Source organism: Colias croceus, chromosome 6 (assembly GCF_905220415.1).
Source record: "Colias croceus chromosome 6, ilColCroc2.1".
Taxonomy (NCBI): domain Eukaryota; kingdom Metazoa; phylum Arthropoda; class Insecta; order Lepidoptera; family Pieridae; genus Colias; species Colias croceus.
In genome coordinates, this window is record NC_059542.1 from 6139912 (window position 1) to 6164878 (window position 24967).

At 35.8% G+C, this 24967-nt stretch overlaps 6 protein-coding genes across 7 annotated transcripts; 5 read left to right on the forward strand and 1 right to left on the reverse strand.

Annotated features, from left to right (window-relative positions):
- Positions 1-220: 220 nt before the first annotated feature.
- Positions 221-1709, reverse strand: LOC123692818. The gene is made up of 2 exons (XM_045637612.1): positions 937-1709; positions 221-845 (listed from the first exon to the last, which is right to left on the reverse strand). The coding sequence occupies exons 1-2, from the start codon at positions 1155-1157 to the stop codon at positions 482-484; spliced, it is 585 nt and encodes a 194-aa protein (XP_045493568.1). The 5' UTR covers positions 1158-1709; the 3' UTR covers positions 221-481.
- A 923-nt stretch (positions 1710-2632) lies between these two features.
- On the forward strand, positions 2633-4216 carry LOC123692655 (probable tRNA N6-adenosine threonylcarbamoyltransferase, mitochondrial). The gene has a single exon (XM_045637425.1). It carries the CDS (start codon positions 2933-2935, stop codon positions 4214-4216), a length of 1284 nt encoding a protein of 427 aa, XP_045493381.1. The 5' UTR covers positions 2633-2932.
- Positions 4217-5009: 793 nt separating this feature from the next.
- On the forward strand, positions 5010-9734 carry LOC123692788 (cytochrome P450 302a1, mitochondrial). Of its 2 annotated transcripts, none has more exons than XM_045637580.1 (9): positions 5010-5399; positions 5825-6056; positions 6245-6429; positions 6543-6744; positions 6827-6983; positions 7193-7441; positions 7696-7902; positions 8037-8213; positions 9275-9734. In XM_045637580.1, exons 1-8 carry the CDS (start codon positions 5231-5233, stop codon positions 8148-8150), a joined length of 1515 nt encoding a protein of 504 aa, XP_045493536.1. In that variant the 5' UTR covers positions 5010-5230; the 3' UTR covers positions 8151-8213; positions 9275-9734. The 2 variants fall into 2 exon arrangements, with proteins under 2 accessions (XP_045493536.1, XP_045493534.1); XM_045637578.1 differs by having other exon boundaries at positions 5012-5399; positions 8037-8217; positions 9275-9732.
- Positions 9160-9631, forward strand: LOC123692656. The gene is made up of 2 exons (XM_045637426.1): positions 9160-9168; positions 9275-9631. The coding sequence occupies exons 1-2, from the start codon at positions 9160-9162 to the stop codon at positions 9629-9631; spliced, it is 366 nt and encodes a 121-aa protein (XP_045493382.1).
- Positions 9735-11546: 1812 nt separating the features above from the next.
- Positions 11547-12076, forward strand: LOC123692789 (flexible cuticle protein 12-like). The gene is made up of 2 exons (XM_045637581.1): positions 11547-11618; positions 11723-12076. Exons 1-2 carry the CDS (start codon positions 11610-11612, stop codon positions 12059-12061), a joined length of 348 nt encoding a protein of 115 aa, XP_045493537.1. The 5' UTR covers positions 11547-11609; the 3' UTR covers positions 12062-12076.
- A 2531-nt stretch (positions 12077-14607) lies between these two features.
- Positions 14608-15431, forward strand: LOC123692790. The gene is made up of 2 exons (XM_045637582.1): positions 14608-14762; positions 14847-15431. The coding sequence occupies exon 2, from the start codon at positions 14847-14849 to the stop codon at positions 15354-15356; it is 510 nt and encodes a 169-aa protein (XP_045493538.1). The 5' UTR covers positions 14608-14762; the 3' UTR covers positions 15357-15431.
- Positions 15432-24967: the final 9536 nt, after the last annotated feature.

A 24967-nucleotide genomic window follows, 5' to 3' on the forward strand; every position in this document is an offset into this window, starting at 1 on the left:
CACATTTGATGTTTAATAATTAGGATCTTCTTTTAAAACTCATTTTGCATGAAAAACTTAGGTTTCCTTCTTGGTATTTATATTCTCCTACAGAAAAATACTTGTTTTATTATTATTGAATATAATAATAAAACAAGTATTTTTAATAATATAAATAGGTAATGCAAAAAAGAAAAGATCTAAGAAATACAAAGTTTTGGGTTCATAAAATACAAACAAATCTTTCCAATATATTTAATAATTAATTCATACACAGACTAGAGACCAATTTTTACATATATTTTCTTAAAATATATTAAAAGCTATTAAGCAAACATTCAAGCTTTACCAGATATAAACAAACATGATTTATATAACAATAACAAGAGTCAAAACTACATTGCTTGCATTTAGATAACATAAATAAAATTTATCTTACAGAGTGGAGTGCTACACAATAATTGTGAATGTGTGTGTAAATAATACCATAAAAGTTCTTGTTTTAAAGATCAATATCATATTTTTCATCATCACTATTAGGGCTATATGGATCGTCCGGTAAACGAACTTCTCCACAGAACATGAGTTCTACATAATGGAAGTAGTCTACCGCTATATTTGTAAGCATTGCTCCTGTAGTGATTCCAAGTACAGTCCCCATAATTGGTCTTTGTCCAATAGAACTTTTTAAAATCGCCCAGAGGAATATGGATCCAAGAGGCCAAAGACAACCACCTAAAAAGGCCCATGAAAAACGCCTAGCTGGTGTAGCGGCAGCTATGTGTGGTCTCGCCCACAGCCAAAGACCAGCACCTCCTCCGGCTGATAAAAATAACACATCTGTTATATCTCTCCGAGGAAACAACCTGAAACATAAATTTGATTTTATGATGCAATTATACCGGTAAGTAATCAGTAATGATAAAATTGAAGACCATTTATACTATAACTACATACCTGACCATTAAATGTGGATTCATAACACTAACAGACAAAGTTGTGTAACTAACAATCCCTTGCAAAGGCAAATAATAGAAAAGTACATTGTCTCTTGTCAGAGGTGGAACTCTCACATTGTTTACAGATTTATTGACTATATCCACTGTTTTAGTAATAGTTACCGGGAGGTCATTCAATTTTCGCATAATCTGGCGATAAATTCTCTCAAAAATCTCCATGATTTTATCAATAATACCCTTGTATCTGTTATTCTATGTACTCGGGACTTCAACACAACGCAAAGTAATTACGTTACGTACTTGCACATTATTTGGCAAGTGTTATAGATTCTGATATATGACGGTCACAGTGCACATTTATAATTTTAATGTATCATAATATTATAATATATGTAGGTATATGTTGCAAATAGTTTTCAAAGGTTAACAAATATTGAACAGTTTCAACAGCAGAAATTTTATGGTAAATTGCACATTCAACACTTATTTGTACCGATATTAAATCACATTTTAAATATAATTTTTGGGTTAAAAAAACTTAGATTTCATCACAGAGCAAGTAAAGTACCTATGGATTTCAATAACGAGATTAATATTATTCAATTGAGAAAGTTGACAATTGGATTTGACCTATACATTATAGGGTACTTTGGAATTTGGATTTGAGTGGATTTGAGTCAAATTGACCACAAAAAGTCTATTATCTAGGTATGCAAGTAGGTACCTAACTAGGTATAATTTGACCAGTGACCACAGGATTCACCACAGAGCAATTCACGACAGGATTTGACATTAAAGCAGGCTACTCACGATTCAATTTCAGTAACAATCTGTTGACACAATCTGCAGTGAGCTGACAGATTGTGTCCGGTGTCGTCAATAGTATAGTTGAGGGCACGTTGGGGGTGTAACCCAACATGTTGCGAATTGGATCGGCGCGGAAGCAAGCAGACAAATTGTCTCAGCAGATTGTGTGCGTGTTGAAACGTGAGTATTGTGATTGCTCCCATCTCAAAATAATGAAGAATAAAGATATGCCTATGAAAGGAAAAAAGAAAGTGTACGAAATATGCATTATGCCATGCTTACTTTACGGGTGCCAGACATGGGCGTTAACAGATTTACAGGAAAATAAATTAAAAGTCTGCCAAAATTCAATGGAACGTAGTATTCTGGGTATAAAACTAAAAGATAGAGTGAAATTAGAAGAAATTAAAAATAAAACTAAATTTAAACATGCACTCACAACCTACAGACAGCTGAAATGGCGTTGGACAGGACATATGTTTAGAGAAAGTAGAGAGAAATGGACTAAGTTAGTAACGGAATGGTATCCAAGAGATAGCAAAAGGACTAAAGGTAGACAAAGCAAAAGATGGGAGGATGAATTTAAGAAAATAGCTTGTCCTGTATGGACCCGCTTAGCAAAAGATAGAAATATATGGAAATCTTTAGAGGAGGCCTTTGTCGACAGACAAGCTGTTCCATAAAAACACCCTGTTGCCGATATTATAAATAAAAATTAGAATAAGTAGAATTAACTTAGTTTTTAAGAAATTGGCATGTAATAATTTAAGAAAATAACAGCAATAAAGGCTATTTTATTTTATGTTTATTTTATTAGTATATATTATGTATTATTATGTTCTGTGGTTATCACTCTTGCTATGAGGCAATCTGTCAAGTGCCATATTATGTCAATTGTCAAATCAAGTCAAATCTACTGAGCTGTGCTCGAGGCTGTCAATATTTATTGGATAACCAAAATTAACAATATAAATAATATAATAAATAATAATTATTTTAAAACCAGAGAATTGTAATGAGTACGGTTTATTTTTATCGATATTTAATTATTTTTTAAATATACTTATTTTTAAGCTTACCTACTATAAGTATTGCTTTTTCACACCATAATAATATAACTGTATAATTTTTTATGTGGTATTTATGAAGATTTAATTGTAAAAACAAAACCTCCTAAAGTAAGCAGGATGCTTATTTTAAAAAACGCAGTAGTTGCACATAACATCTTTTATTCAAGACTTTTTAAAAATAGTTTTATCAAGTGTTGTAGTGTCAAATCATATTCTAAAAGTCTCATCTTTGGTATTGAGACCTCTTGTGATGACACCGGTTGTGCTATTATCGATGATAATGGTCAACTTTTATCAGAAAAATTGTATTGTCAAAATTTGGTACATTTGCGAAATGGAGGTATAATTCCAGATGTAGCTCAAGATTTGCATAGAAGATATATTGAACCAACTGTCAATGATACCCTTGAACAGGCAAATGTTTATATGGAAGATATTAGTGCTATAGCAGTCACACTCCAACCAGGCTTACCACTCAGTCTTGCTATAGGAATGAAATATGCCAAACATCTGTCAAGGAAGTTTAATAAACCTCTGATACCAATTCACCATATGGAGGCTCATGCTTTGGTTGCTAGGATGGAACATGGTATTTCTTTTCCTTATCTAACATTACTTATATCTGGAGGACATTGTCTATTAGCTGTTGTAGAAGATGTGAATAAATTTATGTTATTAGGACAAAGTATGGATTTAGCACCTGGTGAAGTGTTTGATAAGGTTTCTAGAAGAATGAAACTGCGCAACATACCTGAATATTCTAAAATGTCAGGTGGCCAGGCTGTAGAAGTGGCTGCATCAAAAGCAACAAATCCACACATGTTCAAATTGCCTTTACCATTAGTAGAATATAAAGATTGTAATTTTAGTTTTAATGGGTTGAAAACAGCGACTACGCTTAACCTGTTTAGAAAAGAAAGGGAACATAAAATCGAAGCAGATGGATTAATACCTGAAGTTAATGACTTGTGTGCAGCTTTATTGATGGCTATTAGTAGACATCTTGTTCACAGAACTCAGAGAGCTATAGAGTTTTGTAGGCAACGGAATTTGATACCTATGGATAAAGGGCAATTAGTTGTTTCAGGTGGTGTAGCCTGTAATAATTTTATTTTTAAAAATCTTAATGTTTTGTGTGATGAAGTTGGATATAAAATTTACAGACCTTCATCAAAATTATGCACTGACAACGGTGTCATGATAGCATGGAATGGTCTTGAGAAGTGGAAAAGAGGTATAGATATAGTGACAGATTTATACAGCTTAGACTTAAAGGCTGTTAGTCCATTAGGTGAAAATCTAATTCCTGAAGTATGTGAGGCAAAAATTCCAATGAAATTATTGAAAATAAAAATGAAAACTTACCTTTTCTTTTTATTTAATCTTAAGCATAGCTCTTAGGTAGGTATATTAAATTTATTTTATTGTATTATTAGTTTACTACTGACAGTTTATCGTTATTTTATATATAATTTTTATTAAAATATAAAATAACGATAAATTCTGAACCTGAAACTTTAACATATTCCCATACTACCATAAGTAATAGGAATAGGTAATCCTAAATGAAATATTATGTCTATATACCTAAATTTATAAAGAATAGAAAAATAGAAATATGTCTAGTTTTGTTTTAAATAGGTACTTATAAAAGTTTGTGATCGCAAAAAAAAAAGAATGAGTCACTTAATATTTAAGGATAAATTATCAGATTTAATTAATAATAATTCGTGTATGAGGTACAACAAGTTATAGGTAAGCATGGTGCCACTCGAGTTTACCGTTACTGTACATTTACGACTTACGATTAATGCCATACCTTTCGCCAGTCTATAATGTAGCGTAGGTGGCCAATCGGAATTTGGAAATATATTAATAGTGATTTACCTATTATTAGGCATCCAAATGGACATACCTACAACAAAAGACCAAAAACTAATAATTGTGGTTATAGCAACAGAAGTCAGAACAACTGTATAAAAACATACTTTAAAAAAGAACGGTAGGTAGGTACCTACTAGGTACCGTTCTTTGTTCTTTGCGACTGATTAGGTAGTCAGTCGCAATATCCAAAGAGAATACAGATACTACGTGCAATAACTTCGATATTGTTGTGTTCATGAATAAAAGATAATCAAAATTCAAAGATTTTGTACCTACCTACATAAAGAGATGTATAATTTGAAATATGTAGGTACATACATAATTTAAATTGCCATACGCGCCGTTACGATAACATTATGCATGTATTCACTGGCCTTCTATATTTTACGTATTTATGATATGTGCATCCTATTTCGTTTCATAGGAGCTTGAAATTTGAATCGTTGTGTTTTATTTTCATTCTCGTTACAACTTACAACGCTGTATCAAGTTCTATTTCAAAAAGTGTAAAAACGCGTTCCTTGTTTTAAAATGTTTAATGTACGAATACTTAGGAAGGAACGAAGGAAGTTCCTATCATGCCGATTTGTACATCGCGTGGAAAAAGATCTTGATCAAAATATTTGCGAATTTAGTGAGGTTCCTGGTCCTAAATCTTATCCTATAATAGGAAGTTTATATAAATATTGGCCCTTTGTCGGTAAGTGATTAAATTAAGTATAATAAGTTTAGTGTAAGATTCAAATTATCCTCTTCTTTAAATTTAATGAATGTATTGAATAATACCTAGTATTTTTTTAATGCAATATAGATAGTTAACATAAAAATAATAATAAATTGTACTGTTTGACTTGTGTTTTGTAAAATTCTTTCGGTGTTAGATAGCTCATTTATCGAGGAAGGCCATAGGCTATAATAATATATCATCACGCCACGACCAACAGGAGTGGAGCCACGGGGGTGAAACCGCGCGGAGCAGCTATAGTACCTACCTAATAAAATCGTAGAAAGTCAAAACTGTATACCTACCTATGTATTGAATATTTTTTGGAGCATCATCTACATTCTATCTATCGATGCCGAACATAGCCAAAAATAGCTCAAATATATTTTAATATTTTATAGGTGAATATGATGCTGATACTCTAGACAAAAATGCTTGGCTTAATTGGTGTCGTTATGGGGGACTAGTAAGAGAAACACCAATTGTTAACTTACTTCATGTTTTCGAGCCAGAGCTAATGGAAATTATCTTCCGTCAAAATGATCGCTATCCCTCAAGGAGAAGTCATGTTGCGATGCTACATTATCGTATGAACAAAAAACAAGTATACAATTCTGGAGGTCTTCTTTCTACGTAAGCTTGTAGATTGTATTGGTACCTATAATATTAATAAGATAGCAAATACATATAAGTTCCATAATGCAGACTAAATTGTGTACCTACAGCGTCCGTGATACATTCTTGAGATTTTTGATACTTAGAGAATTATTTGATAATACATATTACTTATAGCGTTTTGAACTAAGTTCAGCTTATTTTAGAAATGGTCCAGAGTGGTGGCGAATACGAAGCGCATTTCAAAAGAATTTTTCTGGCCCCCGTAACGCCAAGCAGTATGTGAACATTACTGATCAAGTTGTTGAAGAGTTTATTCAATGGATAAAAGACGTTAACGTATCATCAAATGATGATTTCTTGCCCTATTTGAATCGCCTCAATCTTGAAGGTATCTGGTATAATATCAGTGAAGTTTAGAGTTGGAGTGCAGCAGATGTTAGATATCATCATATTACATATATCCGCAATACCTGCCATGCAAATAATTTTATTAATTTTCAGTGATTGGAGCTGTAGCATTTAACGAACGTTTTAATAGCTTTGCAAAGGATGAACAGCTTCCAGATTCTCGCAGTAGCAAGGTTATAGCGTCTGCTTTTGGTTCTAATTCTGGCATTATGAAACTCGATAACGGAATATTATGGAAACTATTCAAGACACCATTGTATAATAATCTTGTTAAATCACAAGAATATTTGGAGAAGTATACCTACTACAATATGACATTTTCATAATTTCGATCGTCTATGTAATGGCTCTAATATGTATTTACCTATGTGTTGCAGAGTGTCGATGGATATTTTATTAGATAGGTTGAACTATTATGAAGAACATAATAGTAAAGATAAATCCCTTTTATCTTCTTTCACACAACAACCAGATGTAGATATAAAAGATTTAATCGGTATGATGGTGGATATATTAATGGCTGCAATAGATACGGTGAGTTACAAGCAGGTTAAGTGTAAATCTGAATAGCATGTGGTGATTGTGGAAATCGTATACCTAGGTCAGTTTCTGAATTGAGAATTGAGTTGATTAATATTTGAGAAAGCTTATGTCACATATAGAAAATATTTAAGCAGCATTAAGTCCAGACATATTTCTCAAGTCATCGATCATTTTAAAAATTAAATTATTTCATTTTCCAGACTGCGTATACTACAAGTTTCTCGTTATATCACATAGCTCGAAATCCTGCATGCCAGCAAAGGTTATTCGAAGAGTTAGACACTTTGTTACCAAGCAAAAATTCTGAAGTTACGGAAACGGTTTTATCTAAGGCAGTTTATTTAAAAAGTTGTGTTAAAGAAAGTTTACGTCTTAATCCAGTATCTATTGGAGTTGGCCGTATACTGCAAAACGACATAATTTTAAAAGGATACAAAATACCTGAGGGGGTAAACATTTAATTATTCGATTTCTTTAGTTTCTATAGAATCTAAAAGTTTTATGATATAAGTACATACCTATTTGAAAACAAGGTTTATAGAGTTATAGAATAGAATACTGTGTCGTATTGTATAATTAATAAATAATAGCACACAAGTTAATTTGAAATTGCGCTACTTTATGAAGACAAATTTATAGGTCAATGTAATGACTAGGTACGTCCTACCTTGGGTATTTAAAATTTCAAGTAATTTTTTCACAGACGGTGATCGTAACTCAAAACATGATAGCGTCCAGACTGCCACAGTATGTAAGAAACCCTTTGCAGTACAAACCGGAACGGTGGTTACGCGGTTCCACAGATTATGAAAACATACATCCCTTTTTATGTTTGCCTTTTGGTTTTGGATCAAGATCGTGTATTGCGAGACGTCTCGCTGAACAAAACATCTGTATTACTTTGATGAAGGTTAAGTTTTACCAAAGGATTGAGATTTATTTGAAAAAATCATAAGCGTCATAAACAAATAACATAAAAATCTATAACTACTTACCTTAACGGCTTAACCTATAATTAACATGTTAACTATTTCTTTTTTTCAGATAATTCGCAATTTTGACATTCAGTGGATGGGAGGGAATTTAGGAGTAAAGACTTTCTTAATCAATAAACCCGATCAACCTATTACTTTACAATTTACACCAAGAAAGATCTAAAATCCTTTCTAGTACACTAATATGGATCAAGAAAATAATATTGTGTGAATATCTTTAAGAATCGTAGGTATGTATGTATTTTATAGTAAAAAGTTCGTGGCGGTGTAGGTAGCTAAAATATATAAGACTGGCTGCTCCGCGCGGTTTCACCCCCGTGGCTCCACTCCTGTTGGTCGTATCGTGATGATATATAGCCTTCCTCGATAAGTGAGCTATCTAACACCAAAAGAATTTTTCAAATCGGATCAGTAGTTCCCGAGATTAGCGCGTTCAAACAAACAAACAAACTCTTCAGCTTTATAATATTAGTATAGATAAATATCTATGCGTAAAGTAAGGAGGAATAAATATGAATGCCTTATTTATGAATAAATGATTATTTTGAATTAATCATGAACAATTTAAGATTTTATAGCAAAAGATTATTGAGCAGATACTAAATGATCCGATGCATTTTTATTTATAACAAAGTAATAGAATCTAACGACTTCTATAACGACTTACTCGTCATAATCTACTGTATCCAAATTGTTGCATAAATTGTACACACTTATATTATTACTAGATTTCTGCCCGCGGCTTCGCCCGCGTTTGCAAAGGAAAACCCGCATAGTTCCCGTTCCCGTGGGATTTCCGGGATAAAAACTATCCTATGTGTTAATCCAAGTTACCCTCTATATGTGTGCTAAATTTCATTGTAATCGGTTCAGTAGTTTTTACGTGAAAGAGTAACAAACATCCATACATCCATACTTACAAACTTTCGCCTTTATAATATATATTAAGATATATTAAGATATTAAGATTAATTATTATTAATGTAAATTCTTCATACTATATTACATTATGAAGTAATACATTATGAACTACCTAAAAGTCCTTTACTAATGAGGATAATTTATAATGAGAGCCTACTTTAATGTATGTATAAAAACTCGCTTCTCAAAATTTACTACACTCGATGAAACTATTTCATAGCGTAAAGTAACCTATCAAGAAAAAGTTCAAAATGAAACTGGTAAGTCATCCTCAACAACCGTCTTTTTATTTTGTCTAAGTGTAGATTTTATATTTGTAGGTATACATTATTAAGTGTATATTTTATTTCTTATTTTTTATTTCAGATCGTATTTTCCTGTGTAATAATTGCCGTAGCGCTCTGCGCCCCTACTCTCGACCCATTTCTGACACGGCGTTTGCTGCCTGCCTTAGAACATGAGGAAGTACATGACGAGTTCGGGCAGTATGCGTACCGTTACGTCACAGCTGAGGGAACTGTAGTCTCCCAACGTGCCTGGCTCGAGCCAACCGAAAATGGCACTTATGTCCTTGTCACAGAAGGCGAAGTTTCTTACCTCGGGGATGACGGCGAAATATACGTCACGAAATACTACGCAGGCATTAATGGAACGCATATGGAGAATGATCATTACCCCCTGCCTAAGGCGCCAGTTGCAGAAGAGTCAGATGCTACTCAGTGAAAGTTTCTTATATGTATACCTATGTATATCATTCATGTAAATAAAAATCTATGTATTCAGCCCTCAACGTATTATTGTTTATTTTGGGTGCCTACCTAATAGTCCAAGAGCCCAGGGCCGCCAGACGTTACTTATTTTTTGTGTAAGAGTCTAAAGGTATACATACCTGCTAGCTTGGGCCGGCGGCCAATTCACAGGTACTAGGTGCTAAAGGTACATAAAAATATTGGTCACATTTCTTAAATTCTGAGAGCTGTTTTTATATATATGTACACAAGCTTACCGCCCGCGGCTTCGCCCGCTTTCTCTAAAACGATTTGAGATTTAAACTATCCTATCTCTCAAGTTGGATCGAACTGCACATGGTGTGCGAATTTTATTAAGTAAACCACTTGTTTAGGAGTCCATTGAGGACAAACATTGTGCAAAAAATTTACGTAAGTTTACTTACAGTCTGAGTCTTGATTTTTATATATGATATTTTAGAAACTATTTTAACACTATTATAAGTAGGTCAATGTATTTAAAAATAACAATACCGTCATTTAAAATCACATTGCCAGCTAAAAGAAAGTAAAACAAGAGCTTGCTTTCAATTGGCATATGCAGTAAAAAGAGTAAAATCCAAGCAAGTGGACATTCGAAAACAAACAACCAGCAAACCAGCAGCGACTCGTAGACACAAAAAACCATCCGAAATAGGGAAAAGTATGAAATATCGGACATTAAAATTACCTATAGTGCACAAGCTAGTATTTAGATAAGATTTAGATTAATTGCGTGCCATTCCGGACCGTCAAAAATCGCAATGCCGGACAGTAAAATTCCTTGTAGTGCACAAACGCCCGAACTCTGCACCCAAGGGAATAAAATAGGTGATAACGGTTTTTTGAGCGATGAACATTTTGACCATGCGGCAAGCTTTTATCAGCTCGTAAAGTATACAAGAATTTTACTTATAGGATAGGATTATAATAATTATATTAAGCTGTTATACATAGTTTGCTATTCACATTTACGGAGTATTGACACAATTTTCACGGAACCTATCGTACAAAAATAATTATTTTGCTTCGCGTAGTACAGTATTTTAAGGAGTCGGAACCTAATTAGGCTAGTAAGTAGTTTATTTTTTTAATGCTTTAAGAGACCGACGAAGATGATATGTGGCGATCATGTAGGTAGTGGTATCATGCTGAAATTCAGCATGACACCACCTTCCTGAAATAAAGTTCACGCTCACCCTCATTTTGTTAGTTATTGTTAATGTTAATGGTAATGTTAACATTGTGTTGTGTACCTACGTGTTGTGTTCATGTTCATAGTAGTAGTAGCAGTAGTTTTTAGTAGTTAGTACCTAGATAATTCAGTTTTTTAGATTTGGTAAGGTACCTTCCAGGACAGAGCCAGGGTGGGGCAAGCGCCCCACCGTGGTCCGTGGCCCATGATGAGCAGTTAGCAAAAGATGTAGGTTTATTATAAAATTTATTATAAAATTAAAATCATTTATTGATTTAAGGTACTTAAGTAACTAAGTAAGCTATAAAATATAAATTTATTTTTGAGCGTTTTCAACTGAAGTGACTCATTTTCTCTGATATCGTTAAGTATTCATGAAATAAGTAGATACCTATATTTTCTTTTATTCTGCTCTACTCTAATCTAAGGGTGTGAGAAAAACTACACTCTGCGTTCTCCAATGGCCCTGCAAAAACTTGGGTATCTGCAAATAATAAAAACTCTAATTTGACTTAAATCATAAATGATATCTACCTGTGCATTGTGCAACTATGCAATATATTATGCCAAAACATAATTAGTAGGCACATTCTTGTGTATTAATTGCTTCAGGTCCTAATGAGAAAATTTTCGAAAGGCTACTGTAAATGAATATAAATACTAGACAGTAGAAAGAAATCTATCATAAGACAATAAGCAATCAATTTATTTATTTCTTCAAAATAATAAGCAACCAAAAATGAAATTGGTAAGTTGATAACAGATATAACCATATTATTATATCTTCGTACAGGTATATTATATTGCCTTTCTTCTTTCAGTGGCATCTAAAAAATTATATATATTTTTCAGTTTGTCACTTTGTTCGCTTTGGTCGCCGTGGCAGCGTGTGCGCCTGTTGTTGACCCAGAATTACAAGCTAAGCGTCTTTTACCAGCGCTGGAATTTGAAGAGATTCGTGATGATTTCGGGCAGTTTTCACTCCGTTATGTGACAGCTGATGGTACCGTGGTTTCCGAACGAGGCCGTCTCGTGCCCACTGAAGAGGACGGTGAATATGTTCTTATCACTGAGGGAGAGATCAGGTACATTGGGGAAGATGGAAAACTTTACGTCACTAAATTCACGGCTGACCTCGATGGCACGCATATGGAAGGCGATCATCTGCCCGTTGCACCAGCACCTCAGTGAATAAATAAAGCGATAGCATGGAAATAAAACGATTGAATGGCACTTCTGATGTTTTCTTTTTCTTTTGTTACTTACAAATAGGTAAATACATATAGTTTTTGTCCCTCTGAAATATTGTTCTCTTGTTGCATAATAATTTTCGTAATAAGCTATAGACCGGACTCTCAGTGGAGTTTCGTTTGCAAAAATAGCGGACCTAAATCTGACTTCTGATATATATTGTATAGATCCCAGACATCCTATAGACAGATGTTGCCAACCAGTTTTGTGGTCCCCCTGCCCGCACCCCGGTAATTAAATATGGCATACAAAGAAAAAAATACGGAGAAAAATGCTTACACATGCAAGAAATACATATATTGAAATATCGAAACTCGCCATCTTTGAATGCTCCCCCCACTCCTCCATGCAACTATTTCACTGTACGAACTATTGAATCGTAAACAATGGACTATTGTTAATTATTTAAAATAATAATTTAAAAAATATATTCATGAGTTTTCAATCTATAGTGGTTTAAAGTTAACTCAAAAATGGACCATTTTCGTAAATTTTCTAAAAAATCTTAGAGAAAGTGTAAGAAATGTATATAGTATGCTATATATTCGTGATCTACTCAATAAATTCTTTCATTTGATACCCCACACGGCATGTTTTGGAAATTTTTATTTTTTTCTTTGTATGCCATATTTAATTACCGGGGTGCGGGCAGGGGGACCACAAAACTGGTTGGCAACATCTGTCTATAGGATGTCTGGGACCTATACAATATATATCAGAAGTCAGATTTAGGTCCGCTATTTTTGCAAACGAACATCTCCTTGGAGCCTGCTCTACTACATATTTTTGCTTAGAGCATTTTGTAATAACATAAAGTATAGTTATAAATTATTCCATGTCTCTTCTAATGTTAATGACTAATGCAATTTAACCTCGCAAGTATATTAAAAATAGTGAAAGTACATGACATTTCATCATCATCATGATAATCATCATCAGCCCATATACGTTCCCACTGCTGGGACACGGGCCTCCTATGAGGGTACAGGCCATAACCTACCACGCTGGCCAAGTGTGGGTTGACGGATGACATAATATGTCGTCGAACTTTAATTTGATTCTTCGACATGTCGGTTTCCTCACGATGATTTCCTTCACCGTTCGAGCAGTGGTGATAAAATAATAATAAATGAGAATTTTCTAATCAATAGAAAAAAATTAATCACGAAGCGAAAATGAAAACCCGATTATTTTTGTCAAATAAAATAAAAACAAAGAAATAGACGAAACTCGATTGCTGAGGAGGATTCGGTTTGGCAAAAAGGGCTCAAATCCTCGTAATCGAATTTTTTCACTGCTATTAAAATTTCTCCTAGTGAAAAGAGTATTCCCTCGTTTGAGTTTCGTTCCTTGAAAGACAGATAATACTCATGCAAAAAGTATGTATTCTCCTCATATTACATATACCTACTTTAGTTGTTATGATTGTGTGCGTGACAACGAGCCGCTGCACCTGCACAGTGCACTATAATATTATTGTGAAGATTGTTGGTAGGTACTAGGTAGTGCATCTGTGTGCGTGTAATGTACATAATTATACAAAAACACTAATTTTATTTCGTAGAAGAAGAAAGACAATATAATTTTCACAATTAATATATTGAAAAAAAAATTTAAGGACAGTAACTTTCAATATAAAATGAATGCGAAAGGTTTTAAGACTGGATATATTTTTGAACGATCGTGGATGAAAGGTATACATATAACAAAATAACTAAGGATGTTCATTGTAATCTAAGTACATAATAATCTTAGGCAACCGCAAATGTGATGTAATAAATTTAGGCATACTAACGAAGTCTTTGCTAGCGAAGATTGCCTATGATCGCCTATGAGGAGGATTTTTGGAATTAATTGAGTGAAATAAAAAGTAAAAAAAAAAACTTTTAAGAAGGTTTGAATGAAGTCTGGGGTTTATTGTATAAAATTACCGATTTTATAAATGTGATTCTTATTAAATTATAATAAGTATATAAAAGAGACGCATATAAAAGAGATGAAAAAAGTAGCTTGTACTTTGTAGGGTAGTTAGTTTGTCCTTTTATAGGTAAGTTAAGTATAGTTTGTTAGTTGTATATATTTTGCTTTCGCAATTTAAAAAAGTTAAATAAAAACAAATACAGGAGAGTTTTTTTAATAAATTGAGTGAAATATCTTATAATATAAAAATGAATCGCAAAATGTGTTGGTAAGCGCATAACTCGAGAACGGCTGAACCGATTTCGATAATTCTTTTTTTATTATATTCCTTGAAGTACGAGGATGGTTCTTATGGAGAGAAAACGTAAACATGTACCACGGGCGAAGCCGGGGCGGACCACTAGTAAATCAATAAAGATATATTTTATTTATGTATCATAATATTTAATATCTCATAACTTATTGTTCCAATAATATGATAGGTAATTTTGATTTCAGTGATGTCTCATAGATTAAGTTACGATAAGGTAATTAATCCTCATTTCTGATGAGTTATAAATAATCTACATTATTCATAAGTACAGACTACGTAGCTCATCCACTAAGGACTTATCAAGTCATCAACTAATTATATTACTTACCTATATAAAAGCGACTTCCTACTGCAAGGATCATCAATTACCAGCTACCAGCAGAAGCAGTCCATTCCTACAGTATCACGGTAAGTATTTACAATATTCAACACTATATAAATTAACTATTTATCGCTATTTTATCTTATAATAATATGAATTATTTATTTCAGATGCACGCGTTTGGATTTTTATGTGTAATTGCAGTCGCATATGCATTGCCTGTTCTCCCGAAACCCCCCGCTATACCACCTAAATCTGTAGAACACAACCTTGAAGCACAAAATAAAGAACGTGCATTAATACTTAAGGAAGTAGCAGAAGCAAAACCCGAAGTACAAATATACAATGAGCAAGACCCCATCGCGGAGAATGAAAAGAATCACGATTTAATTTTGAAAGAAGCTGAACAGTCCAAGCCTCAATATCAAAAGTATGATGAGCAAAATTCTGATTCGTCGGAATTTAGACCATTCAATGATGGAGAATCATCAAGTGAGGATATTGACAACGAGAAAAAGTCTAAGCCGAAGCTTGTAATCCCAAAACCTCCTTCATTTTCAACTAAATTGTCTGTACCCTCTTTGCCGATTTCGCTGTCATCACTACCAACTTTAGGTATAAAGTGGCCAATTCGCGTCCCTGCCATCTTTAAACCACCTAAAATTACTTATTTAGGTTAATTTTTAGAAAATAATGTATTAACTTACCATACTGTACATACTTATAATTAAATATAATATTTTTATTAATCTAAATTTATGGTCGTTTAACTCAAATAAATTAAGGACTTTTTTAATGAATGTGAAAAACTCTATGTGAAAAATAAAAAAAAAAGTTTTTGATACACATTTATATCTAAGAATTAGATTTGAAATTAAAACAAGAAAATGAATAATTGATTAGGCGAAAAATCATGGAGGAAAAATAGTTGATCGCAGTTAATGTAACTCTTGAATAAATAAAATGTAGGTATAGGGGGCTCTATTCATAAGCCCATATTCAAGTTTTCGTAATTTTCGTATTTTATTATTATATTTATAAATTTCTTAAGCTTTCCTTTCATAAGATTCTACTTCTGATAATAACGAATTCAAGAAAAAAAGAATAACCGTTATCGGTCTAATTGTACACGCGTTACGTCCATGTCGTAAACAAAGGAATGAGGGATTAATTTTTCCAGATTAAAATTATATCTTGTTTGTTGATATAGTAGATTTATTTCTTTTGGTTTGGGTGTTTCTGTCTGCATTATCTGAACAGCTCCATATTATTTATTTATTTTATTATCACCTAAGTTACCTAGTAATTTTAAGCCAATTTTAAAGCTGGAAATAGGTAAAAGGCTCTAATTTAGCTTGCAATTAATCCGAAAAAAAATTGATCCGTTTAACATAAGCAAATCCAAGTTTAAAACTTTTTATTAATGTGTACTTTAAAAATACTAGTATGTATCACAGTTGTTGTATCTTCTGAAAACAGGAAAAAAATATAACAGCATAATCAACAGCATATTTTATTTACAAAAAGAACTTGCCTTGTCATTAGCACATTATATACAGTCATTAGTTAAAGCCATATTTAAAATTTTGCATAATAGAAATTTGCATAATTAGCATCGCTTATTATTATTAATTCTATTAATGAATTACACGTAACATATTTAAGATTCTTTGCTTACGAATCAATTAAGTGTATTAATTGATTCGTAAGCAAAAAATCTTAAATATGTTACGTGTATTTCATTAATTAATACTAATAGGAATTGCTAATAATATGTTGGTCTTTGAATTTTTTGTTCAGCCCTTCTAAAAAGTTACCTAAAGTATTCGCTTTTACTCATATTTATATTCATAACTTTTATAAAATAATTAATAATTATGTAAAAATACTCATTCCTAGTTACAGTTTTTGAGTCACATGTTATTGAAAAACAATATGGCGCGTTTTCGCTTTAATATTTTAATGTTAATAATAATTATTATCGTAACTCTTTCGGTATCTACCTAACACATTGCTACACGTACAACACATTTCTTCATCTACTACACCAATTTTATACTTGAGATAATTTTTGAGGAGAAACTTCTTTAGAGTAACATTTCAAGGTCGCGTCATGGCAATACCGTCACGTCATGGAGTATGGCGACGATTTTGGTTTCTTTGAATCTTGCCAAAGAAGTTTCGCTTCTGTCATGTGTGAACTCGGCACACACGCTCTTTTTTTGGAACTAAGTATCGCTTATAATATTAGTACCTAAATTTATCGGGATTACATTCTTTGATAATATTATGTCAACTATGTAACTTGAATAACTTGAGTTTTTTTTTAGAATAGTTCAAATTGTGATTTGAAGTTGATAATTCATGGAATACTAAGAATGGTGTCACTGCCTCTGAATTTCTTTTAGTAAATGAGTTGTCAGTTCTAAATTAGATGAGGTGGTATGTGTATATTATAGGCTTTACATGCAACTGCTGGCACCTGGATAAAAGTAAGCAAATATTCAGACTATATCTCAGTAACAAAGTTAATCCAGATCTGTACAGCCTTTATGTGAAATAGGGTAACAATCATCCAACCTATACCTAATGAATGAATGAATGAAAACGCTTTATTGTACACCATTCATTACAAACAGGAAAAGACATACATATACAGAAGAGAGACATGCACAAATGGCGGCCTTATGGCTTTAGTAGCCATCTCTTCCAGGCAACCAAATACAAGATAAAAAACATAAAATCATGACAGAGGGTGGTGGTAAAGCTGTATTAGATTAGTAATTAAAAAACAAATTCAAAAAACAATATACCTACATAAACATACACATACATAAGTACATAAAAATTATTATAAATAAAAACATACATACACATATAAATATATACATACAGCATATATTAAATAAATATCGTATTAAAAATATATAGGTACCTAAATACAATAAGTTATCACTTTTTAATGTACTTAATGTTTATTCAGTAAACGTTTGAAAGTCTCGAAAGCTTGAGCTTTTCTAATTGTAACAGGGAGATCATTCCACAGTTTAATAGCTTTCACAGTAAATGAAGAATTGAAGAAAGATTTGTGTGTAGGAATACATAGAGATAGATTTTCATGAGAGCGCAGGTTCAGTCCGTGAGTACATAAATACTGAAATTTATCTTTGAGATATGAGGGAGTGTTACGATAAAACAAAACTTTGTAAAGCAAATGGAGTATGTGAGTATCCCGGCGTAATCTTATAGGGAGCCATCCGAGTCTAGCACGATAACCGGATACATGGTCGTATTTGCGTAACCCAAATATAAATCTAATGCATAGATTTTGAAATCGCTCGAGCTTATCCAATAGAAGTTCGGTGAGATCAGGATAGGATACATCGGCATAATCTAGGATAGGGAGAAGGAGGGATTGAGCCAGCAAAATTTTAGTCAGAATTGGAAGAAAGTTACGAATTCGTTTAAGCGAATGTGATGCGGCATATATTTTCTTACTGACCCGCTTTACCTGTTCATTCCAAGACAGAGAACGATCAATGCAGAGACCTAAATTTTTAACATTCTTACTGTAACCTAACCTGATTTAACGAGGATAGATATCCTCCTCTTTGAGAATAAATATTCCTTGGATAAACGTGAAATGTATTAATACCTACGGCTTAAGTACAATTTACTTATATTAAGACAAAATTATTCATACAGAAAATATTTGCTAAAAATCTACAAAGTCGATCGATTAACTAATGATAACTTATTCTTCGGAAATAAATCCGCCAATAATGCTTATTGTATCACTTAGCTTTAACGATCGTCTATATAACGCTGTCGTAGATTGATGTTAGACCAGTATTCGACGAGCATTCAGAAAACACAGGACATGTATTAGAAAAGGAAAAGGTGAGGTTTAATGTCTATAAAACAAGTATTACGCTACATTTCTACAATTACAAATATTTCCTTCCTTAAATTTTATTATAAGATAATATAACTACAATTATATAAATATGTTTTTTTTTATATTTTAGATGTATTGTATCGGAGTGTTTTGCTTGATTGCAAGTGTTGTGGGAGTGCCACTCATTCCTGAACCTGCTCGTGTACAATGGAACCGAAATTATCACAAATTGAACTTGAAACAGTTTGCAAATGAAGCGAGATTATCTTCTATTTCAAAACCCAAGGAAGAACGAGCATTGTCAGGAGCAATTTTGGAAACCATGAATAATGAATCTCCACTCGAAAATAAGAATCTACTGTGGCACAGAGATAATAAATTTGATTCTATTTCTCATGGGTACGGTGATCATTTTGTGATTAGAAAATATAATGATAAAATTCTTCACGAAGGGGATCACCCGGATTTCCTTATAAAAACCGTAAAAAAGCCAATTCTGGTTGAAGATGAAGTAAAGCTAATAGACGTTCATCCTGGTGTTATTGAGTATGAAGAAGCTGTTGAACCAGCAAGAACTTATTATAAACATCAAGAACAAAGTGAAGGTCCTACTGCCGTTGATGAAGATGCAGGCCAAAAAATGGCAGTAGAAATTCCTCAGGCTCCAGAATTAACCGGTAAGATGACATTGCCTTCATCGTATTCTTCATTGTACGAACTGCGAAAAGCTGGAATGAATTTACGGCAAAATATAAGGCAGCAACAAGTTCACGAAAGAGAACATCCGGTAGTCACTGTAACTAAAGGTTTTGAACAAAAACCAGCCGTGGTTGAGGAGGTAGTGAAGCCAGTAGTCAAGGTCGTGATTCCTGCAGCTCCTACATTAACTGGTAAAATTTCATTGCCTTCTTCGTACAAATCAGTTTCCGACTTGCAGAAATCAGAAAGAGAGATCATAGAAAGAATTAAGGAACAGAAACTACGCGAACGGGACCAGAAAATTACTACAGTCCACGAAGTCGCTCAGCCGGTAGTGACCGAAACCGAAGGTTTTGAACAAAAGCCAGCCGTGGTTGAGGAGGTAGTGAAACCAGTAGTCAAGGTCGTGATCCCTGCAGCTCCTACGTTAACTGGTAAAATTTCATTGTCTTCTTCGTACAAATCAGTGTCCGACTTGCAGAACTCAGAAAGGGAGGTCATAGAAAGAATTAAGGAACAGAAACTACGCGAACGGGACCAGAAAATTACTACAGTCCACGAAGTCGCACAGCCGCTGGTTACTGAAACTAAGGGCATTGAACAAAAGCCAGCCGTGGTTGAGGAGGTAGTGAAGCCAGTAGTCAAGGTCGTGATTCCTGCAGCTCCTACGTTAACTGGTAAGATTTCATTGCCTTCTTCGTACAAATCAGTTTCCGACTTGCAGAAATCAGAAAGAGAGATCATAGAAAGAATTAAGGAACAGAAACTACGCGAACGGGACCAGAAAATTACTACAGTGCACGAAGTCGCTCAGCCGGTAGTGACCGAAACCGAAGGTTTTGAACAAAAGCCAGCCGTGGTTGAGGAGGTAGTGAAGCCAGTAGTCAAGGTCGTGATCCCTGCAGCTCCTACGTTAACTGGTAAAATTTCATTGCCATCTTCGTACAAATCAGTGTCCGACTTGCAGAACTCAGAAAGGGAGGTCATAGAAAGAATTAAGGAACAGAAACTACGCGAACGGGACCAGAAAATTACTACAATCCACGAAGTCGCACAGCCGCTGGTTACTGAAACTAAGGGCATTGAACAAAAGCCAGCCGTGGTTGAGGAGGTAGTGAAGCCAGTAGTCAAGGTCGTGATTCCTGCAGCTCCTACGTTAACTGGTAAAATTTCATTGCCTTCTTCGTACAAATCAGTTTCCGACTTGCAGAAATCAGAAAGAGAGGTCATAGAAAGATTTAAGGAACAGAAACTACGCGAACGGGACCAGAAAATTACAACAGTGCACGAAGTCGCTCAGCCGGTAGTGACCAAAACCGGAGGTTTTGAACAAAAGCCAGCCGTGGTTGAGGAGGTAGTGAAACCAGTAGTGAAGGTCGTGATTCCTGCAGCTCCTACGTTAACTGGTAAAATTTCATTGCCTTCTTCGTACAAATCAGTTTCCGACTTGCAGAAATCAGAAAGAGAGATCATAGAAAGAATTAAGGAACAGAAACTACGCGAACGGGACCAGAAAATTACTGCAGTGCACGAAGTCGCTCAGCCGGTAGTGACCGAAACCGAAGGTTTTGAACAAAAGCCAGCCGTGGTTGAGGAGGTAGTGAAGCCAGTAGTCAAGGTCGTGATTCCTGCAGCTCCTACGTTAACTGGTAAAATTTCATTGCCTTCTTCGTACAAATCAGTGTCCGACTTGCAGAACTCAGAAAGGGAGGTCATAGAAAGAATTAAGGAACAGAAACTACGCGAACGGGACCAGAAAATTACTACAGTGCACGAAGTCGCTCAGCCGGTAGTGACCGAAACCGAAGGTTTTGAACAAAAGCCAGCCGTGGTTGAAGAGGTAGTGAAGCCAGTAGTCAAGGTCGTGATTCCTGCAGCTCCTACGTTAACTGGTAAAATTTCATTGCCTTCTTCGTACAAATCAGTTTCCGACTTGCAGAAATCAGAAAGAGAGATCATAGAAAGAATTAAGGAACAGAAACTACGCGAACGGGACCAGAAAATTACTACAGTCCACGAAGTCGCTCAGCCGGTAGTGACCGAAACCGAAGGTTTTGAACAAAAGCCAGCCGTGGTTGAGGAGGTAGTGAAGCCAGTAGTCAAGGTCGTGATTCCTGCAGCTCCTACGTTAACTGGTAAAATTTCATTGCCTTCTTCGTACAAATCAGTTTCCGACTTGCAGAAATCAGAAAGAGAGGTCATAGAAAGATTTAAGGAACAGAAACTACGCGAACGGGACCAGAAAATTACAACAGTGCACGAAGTCGCTCAGCCGGTAGTGACCAAAACCGGAGGTTTTGAACAAAAGCCAGCCGTGGTTGAGGAGGTAGTGAAGCCAGTAGTCAAGGTCGTGATTCCTGCAGCTCCTACGTTAACTGGTAAAATTTCATTGCCTTCTTCGTACAAATCAGTTTCCGACTTGCAGAAATCAGAAAGAGAGATCATAGAAAGAATTAAGGAACAGAAACTACGCGAACGGGACCAGAAAATTACTGCAGTGCACGAAGTCGCTCAGCCGGTAGTGACCGAAACCGAAGGTTTTGAACAAAAGCCAGCCGTGGTTGAGGAGGTAGTGAAGCCAGTAGTCAAGGTCGTGATTCCTGCAGCTCCTACGTTAACTGGTAAAATTTCATTGCCTTCTTCGTACAAATCAGTGTCCGACTTGCAGAACTCAGAAAGGGAGGTCATAGAAAGAATTAAGGAACAGAAACTACGCGAACGGGACCAGAAAATTACAACAGTGCACGAAGTCGCTCAGCCGGTAGTGACCGAAACCGAAGGTTTTGAGCAAAAGCCAGCCGTGGTTGAGGAGGTAGTGAAGCCAGTAGTCAAGGTCGTGATTCCTGCAGCTCCTACGTTAACTGGTAAAATTTCATTACCTTCTTCGTACAAATCAGTGTCCGACTTGCAGAACTCAGAAAGGGAGGTCATAGAAAGAATTAAGGAACAGAAACTACGCGAACGGGACCAGAAAATTACTACAGTGCACGAAGTCGCTCAGCCGGTAGTGACCGAAACCGAAGGTTTTGAACAAAAGCCAGCTGTGGTTGAAGAGGTAGTGAAGCCAGTAGTCAAGGTCGTGATTCCTGCAGCTCCTACGTTAACTGGTAAAATTTCATTGCCTTCTTCGTACAAATCAGTTTCCGACTTGCAGAAATCAGAAAGGGAGGTCATAGAAAGAATTAAGGAACAGAAACTACGCGAACGGGACCAGAAAATTACTACAGTCCACGAAGTCGCTCAGCCGGTAGTGACCGAAACCGAAGGTTTTGAACAAAAGCCAGCCGTGGTTGAGGAGGTAGTGAAACCAGTAGTCAAGGTCGTGATCCCTGCAGCTCCTACGTTAACTGGTAAAATTTCATTGTCTTCTTTGTACAAATCAGTGTCCGACTTGCAGAACTCAGAAAGGGAGGTCATAGAAAGAATTAAGGAACAGAAACTACGCGAACGGGACCAGAAAATTACTACAGTGCACGAAGTCGCTCAGCCGGTAGTGACCAAAACCGGAGGTTTTGAACAAAAGCCAGCCTTGGTTGAGGAGGTAGTGAAGCCAGTAGTCAAGGTCGTGATTCCTGCAGCTCCTACGTTAACTGGTAAAATTTCATTGCCTTCTTCGTACAAATCAGTTTCCGACTTGCAGAAATCAGAAAGAGAGATCATAGAAAGAATTAAGGAACAGAAACTACGCGAACGGGACCAGAAAATTACTACAGTGCACGAAGTCGCTCAGCCGGTAGTGACCGAAACCGAAGGTTTTGAACAAAAGCCAGCCGTGGTTGAGGAGGTAGTGAAGCCAGTAGTCAAGGTCGTGATTCCTGCAGCTCCTACGTTAACTGGTAAAATTTCATTGCCTTCTTCGTACAAATCAGTGTCCGACTTGCAGAACTCAGAAAGGGAGGTCATAGAAAGAATTAGGGAACAGAAACTACGCGAACGGGACCAGAAAATTACAACAGTGCACGAAGTCGCTCAGCCGGTAGTGACCGAAACCGAAGGTTTTGAGCAAAAGCCAGCCGTGGTTGAGGAGGTAGTGAAGCCAGTAGTCAAGGTCGTGATTCCTGCAGCTCCTACGTTAACTGGTAAAATTTCATTGCCTTCTTCGTACAAATCAGTGACCGACTTGCAGAACTCAGAAAGGGAGGTCATAGAAAGAATTAAGGAACAGAAACTACGCGAACGGGACCAGAAAATTACTACAGTGCACGAAGTCGCTCAGCCGGTAGTGACCGAAACAGAAGGTTTTGAACAAAAGCCAGCCGTGGTTGAGGAGGTAGTGAAGCCATTAGTCAAGGTCGTGATTCCTGCAGCTCCTACGTTAACTGGTAAAATTTCATTGCCTTCTTCGTACAAATCAGTTTCCGACTTGCAGAAATCAGAAAGAGAGATCATAGAAAGAATTAAGGAACAGAAACTACGCGAACGGGACCAGAAAATTACAACAGTGCAAGAAGTCGCTCAGCCGGTAGTGACCGAAACCGAAGGTTTTGAACAAAAGCCAGCCGTGGTTGAGGAGGTAGTGAAGCCAGTAGTCAAGGTCGTGATTCCTGCAGCTCCTACGTTAACTGGTAAAATTTCATTGCCTTCTTCGTACAAATCAGTTTCCGACTTGCAGAAATCAGAAAGAGAGGTCATGGAAAGAGTTAAGGAACAGAAACTACGCGAACGGGACTTGAAAATTACAACAGTGCACGAAGTCGCTCAGCCGGTAGTGACCGAAACCGAAGGTTTTGAACAAAAGCCAGCCGTGGTTGAGGAGGTAGTGAAGCCAGTAGTCAAGGTCGTGATTCCTGCAGCTCCTACGTTAACTGGTAAAATTTCACTGCCTTCTTCGTACAAATCAGTGTCCGACTTGCAGAACTCAGAAAGGGAGGTCATAGAAAGAATTAAGGAACAGAAACTACGCGAACGGGACCAGAAAATTACAACAGTGCAAGAAGTCGCTCAGCCGGTAGTGACCGAAACCGAAGGTTTTGAACAAAAGCCAGCCGTGGTTGAGGAGGTAGTGAAGCCAGTAGTCAAGGTCGTGATTCCTGCAGCTCCTACGTTAACTGGTAAAATTTCATTGCCTTCTTCGTACAAATCAGTGTCCGACTTGCAGAACTCAGAAAGGGAGGTCATAGAAAGAATTAAGGAACAGAAACTACGCGAACGGGACCAGAAAATTACAACAGTGCACGAAGTCGCTCAGCCGGTAGTGACCGAAACCGAAGGTTTTGAGCAAAAGCCAGCCGTGGTTGAGGAGGTAGTGAAGCCAGTAGTCAAGGTCGTGATTCCTGCAGCTCCTACGTTAACTGGTAAAATTTCATTGCCTTCTTCGTACAAATCAGTGTCCGACTTGCAGAACTCAGAAAGGGAGGTCATAGAAAGAATTAAGGAACAGAAACTACGCGAACGGGACCAGAAAATTACTACAGTGCACGAAGTCGCTCAGCCGGTAGTGACCGAAACCGAAAGTTTTGAACAAAAGCCAGCCGTGGTTGAGGAGGTAGTGAAACCAGTAGTCAAGGTCGTGATCCCTGCAGCTCCTACGTTAACTGGTAAAATTTCATTGCCTTCTTCGTACAAATCAGTGTCCGACTTGCAGAACTCAGAAAGGGAGGTCATAGAAAGAATTAAGGAACAGAAACTACGCGAACGGGACCAGAAAATTACTACAGTGCACGAAGTCGCTCAGCCGGTAGTGACCGAAACCGA